Source organism: Lathyrus oleraceus, chromosome 5 (genome assembly GCF_024323335.1).
Source record: "Lathyrus oleraceus cultivar Zhongwan6 chromosome 5, CAAS_Psat_ZW6_1.0, whole genome shotgun sequence".
NCBI lineage: Eukaryota > Viridiplantae > Streptophyta > Magnoliopsida > Fabales > Fabaceae > Lathyrus > Lathyrus oleraceus.
The window spans coordinates 411,930,768-411,935,314 of NC_066583.1; the positions used below are offsets into that span (position 1 = coordinate 411,930,768).

General features: G+C 40.2%; 1 protein-coding gene across 1 annotated transcript; it reads right to left on the minus strand.

Annotated features, from left to right (window-relative positions):
- Window positions 1-216: 216 nt before the first annotated feature.
- On the minus strand, window positions 217-1,045 carry LOC127081087 (uncharacterized). Its single transcript, XM_051021373.1, has 2 exons — window positions 531-1,045; window positions 217-427 (listed from the first exon to the last, which is right to left on the minus strand). The coding sequence occupies exons 1-2, from the start codon at window positions 1,043-1,045 to the stop codon at window positions 217-219; spliced, it is 726 nt and encodes a 241-aa protein (XP_050877330.1).
- Window positions 1,046-4,547: the final 3,502 nt, after the last annotated feature.

The window sequence follows — 4,547 nt, forward strand, 5'->3', positions numbered from 1 at the left end:
TGTTTTTTCTGGTTCGACAGGGTTTTCCACATTCGAGGGCTTTTAAACCTTACATGCATACGGAGGTCTGAGCTTAACTTTTGCCACATTAACCTCGCTCCTGTCGACTATATCTTCATCGTCGGAATAAACTCCATCGACTGCGATGTAGGACATTTTTTCTTTCTTATGATATCGGCCCGCCTTGGACTTCTCAGCTTTCAAGCGTTCGATACGTCAAACCCTATTAGCCAATTGGGCCATATCTCTAACATACTGAGTATCCATCTTTTTCCTTATAGAATAATCTAGACTCTCAGCCGCTATGTCGACTAGTTCGTGTTTAGGGACTTGAGTAAAGCATCGTGCCTTCAGCAGTCTAAACCTGTTTAGATATTGATCAACTGACTCAGCAACCGTTCGCTTAACGCTATCTAGTTCTTTGAGGCTAATTTTTTATTGTCCATTTAAAATTGTTCATGGAACATTCTCTCTAACTGTGTCCACGTTTGGATCGACTTTGGAGGTAGCGTTATGAACCATGTAAACACGTTTTTGTAAGAGAACTTGGGAAGTATTTTAAGTTCAAGTCCTCATTGTTCACTATGTCGCCAACCTCGTTCTGGTACATGGCCACGTGTTCGACGATGGATTCTTCAGTATCCCCAACGAACTTGGCAAATTTCAGGACTTTCCACCCCCATGGCAATTCTGTCTGTAGGACAAAATCTGGTAGAGGTGAAGAGTAAGTCGGCCGTTGTAGGCAAGGGCTTACTCCATTTTGCACTATGATCTGTTCGAGGATAGCCTCTTGGTTTTGTTCCCCCATGGCTGCATCGTGTCGAACTTGTTGAACCACCTGGTCAGGATCCTGGTTACGGTTAACCATTACCACGGTGGGCCTTCGTGCCACCCTTGGGATTTGTTCGAATTCCTGATATTCCTGTTCGACAATATCATTCGTCATCTCCTCTTGTCGAGCCGGTGTTTCCGGTCGAGGAGGAGGAGTAGGATTGCGATGGACCTGAGCCCTTGGGTCTCCCCAAAAGTGTCCAATCCTTGTCATTTGGATTGCCAATTATTGGTAACTCTACATCAAATCCTGGATCAATGACCTTAATATGGTACCCATTTACTGAGTTATCATGTGTACCATTTCATGGTTACTCTCGTCCATCTGTTGTCTCATAATGACGAAAAAAACTTTACGTAAAAGTTGGGACTGACTGAGACGTCAATCCGAAACCTGGGGGTCGGCTAAATAGGGTTGCCAAAGTTCCTAACCCCTGGTAGCAAGGTAACCGTAATGACGAGGTATTGATGTAAGTCGAATCGAGGTTATGCATATTTGCCATAAACTCAGTCGGCATTCCCAATGTTCGGTGCATGAGGACTACGAAACTGGGCATATATTGCCCAATAGTTCCCATGGTTGTTGTTGTCGATGTTTATGGATGACACGACGTCAGAATTGGCCCTAAAAATGCTATCAAAATCGTTGATGCCATGCTAGAGTCGATATCGGCAGCTTGGGGCATCAACGCGTCTCCTGCCAAAGATGCTTCTTCGTGGGGTCTAGGAGATGTCATTTTTCCACTGCGCAATCACATACACTTAACACTATCGATGTCCCAACATGTGTGCCAATTTGTTGGTTCATCAACAATCTCTAGCCTTCCTATAAGAGGGTTACTTGCAGGACCGACTACAAAGTCCTGGACTTAGTGTTTGACCGTATGGTGTTTTGGTAGACAATGCCTTTGAAAGGCTTAAAACGTGTAAACGTAACTCTTGATGAGTTATGAGCATGATAAAATTAAGGCAAAAAGGGAACGTATAAATGGTAAAGCAAGAAACAGAGGTAAATTTGGTAAGATTAAATGACTTATAAATGTAAAATAGAGGCAAAGTACATTTTGTGAGGAGATTGACTCTTTTCTCATAAACGCTTTGGTACTTCCAGTTTTACTCCTACTACAAATGTTCAAAATGCCAACCCTAGAATCTCCTCTAACATTGGCTTAAATACTAATTGAAAGTACCCTTCTGGAGGTTAGAACTACCCATGTTCTTTGATTCCCCACGACTGCCTTCACCATTCAAGCACTTAGAACTCGACTGAGGCTTGTAAATGTCGACCTATAGACGTGTCCACCATCCTGTCGAGGATGCTCTGACAAGTTCCTTAGTCGAACTGGCTTCCTTCTCTAGCAGAAATTAGTCAGCTACCAGTGTCACAAAGTTAACGCAAGCTTCGCCTTCATCACCACTATCTTCAATAATGGCAGCTGAGTGTTGCTCATTCCAATGAATGAACCCTCCACTATGGAAAATTCGTTGCATAACTTTGGCTTTGGCGCTGAATGGACCTGGTTGAAATCCTAGCTCGACTATGTTCTTGTTCTCGGTGATCTCCACAACATGACCCCACTTGTCAATATTGTCAGCCTGAATAGCCTCTTGTGCGTCTTTTAAAGAAGACATGGGTTGCCCAATTTTATTTAACTCCTCCTTAGAATCAACATACGTGAAAGATGACAAATGGCTAACCAATAATGCCTTCTCTCCACCAACAACGTCAAGCTTTCCATTCTTCACAAATTTCAGCTTTTGGTGTAGAGTAGACGTCACAGCTCCAACTTCATGGCCTCCCCAATAAGCAGCTATAGGTCGGATGGATATCCATTACTTGGAAAGTAATTTGGAAATCACTCGGACATATCTTCAATGGAAGGTCCACTTCTCTAATGACAGTTTTACGAGAACCGTCGAGCGCTCTGACAAACTACGCCACTATACCTCATCGGGGTGCCTTGGTAAGAGAGTCTTGACAAAGTTGATTTTGGTAAAACATTCAACGACGAACCAATATCAACCAATACATTGGACAAAGAGTCCTCCTTGCAATTCATTAAAATGTGAAGTGCCAAATTGTGATTCCTGCCTTCCTCAGGAAGTTCTTCATCACAAAACTCAAATAGTTATGAGAAGTGATGTTGGCAACAATATGGTCAAGCTGATCACAGTAACATCATGCTCAACATAGGTTTGTTCCAACACTTTCTATAACGCTTCTTTGTGCGCTTCAGAATTCATTAGCAATGATAACACAAAAATGTTTGACGACGTCTAAAGCTGCTGCTCTACAACATTGAATTCACTTCTCTTGATTAGTCCAATCACTAAGGATAAGGTGAGGTTTACATCAACCACTATGACAACTCAAACCTAATGACTAATGTTTATGAAAAGTTTTAGCAGAGATGGCCATTAAAACCACAAAAATAACTTGAAGTGAGTTGTATATACAAGTTAGGAGTGTTCACAAAATAAGGTCAAAGTTGACTTAAGATTTATTCACAATAAGTATTAATGAAAAGAGTTTGCAAAATCAAAGGCATAAGGCCTAGGTTTCTAGTTTGAAAACAATGTCAAAGTTTGCACAAAATGAGTTTGGCTTGGGTTAGAGTGGAGAGAAGAAGAGAAGGGCTAGTCCTAAACATGCAAAGATGAGAGAAGAGATAAAACCCTTGGAGTTCCTTTTCTTGAGATCATAAAGATGATTCAAGATGCTCATTTCCTTTGGACTTAGCAAGCAACAAGCAATCAAAACAAATATTATATTCAAGCTCCTAGGATCTCCATTTGTCTTGTCTCTCTTATCTTGGCTATTCATGACAATGGTCCTTCTTACTATCTCAAGATGGAAACCTTATCACATAAGAACAAACATCAAAACGTTCACAACACAATAAGAGAAATGGACAAAGAGTGAGTTTATATTAGGGGTCCTTTAAAGTCAACTTTAAGATTTAGCATTCTAAAGGCATGAGGCCTAGTTGCTCTTCAACAAGTTTAGCATTCTAAATGCATGAGACCTAGTTGCTCTTCAACAAGTTTAGCATTCTAAAGGCATGAGGCCTAGTTGATCTTGAACTCCTTTTAGCATAGGTAAGGTCCCAATTCTAAGTCCTTTCTCCTTTTTGCATTGGATTCACACGAACAAAGACAAAACAAACACAAAGAAACAATATATTTATATACAATAATGAGCTCAAATGAGCAAAAGAAAAATGACATAAACATAAAATATGAGCTCAAATGAGCAAAGTGAAAAGGCAATATGAATAAATGAGCAAGAAATAAATTGCATTAAAGTAAATTGCAAAAAATTAAATGCTTGAATTAAAGTTAGTAATTAGTAGTTAATGTTAGTGTATCATAAGACAATTTAGCGCTATGTTAAGCAATCGTAAGTGGACTAATGTAGTAGTCACACCTATCTGAGGCCGGTCAATAAAACTATAGGCAAATAAACACGAGTTAGAGATCATGACTAGTAAGCTAAGCTCCTACAACTTGCCATGCCGAAAGCAAAGAAGGCAAGCCTTGTATGGACTTTAGGTTTTTTGCTTGACCAAGAAGCAACCTATCTTGGACACAAAGCAACTCACTTGATCTTTGATCAAGTTGAGTTTGATTTGGATCAAAGAAGGTTAAGCCTCTCATATGTCAAGACTAACCACAAATCATTAACTCATTGGCCAAAAGAAAAAAAGAAAGGAGAT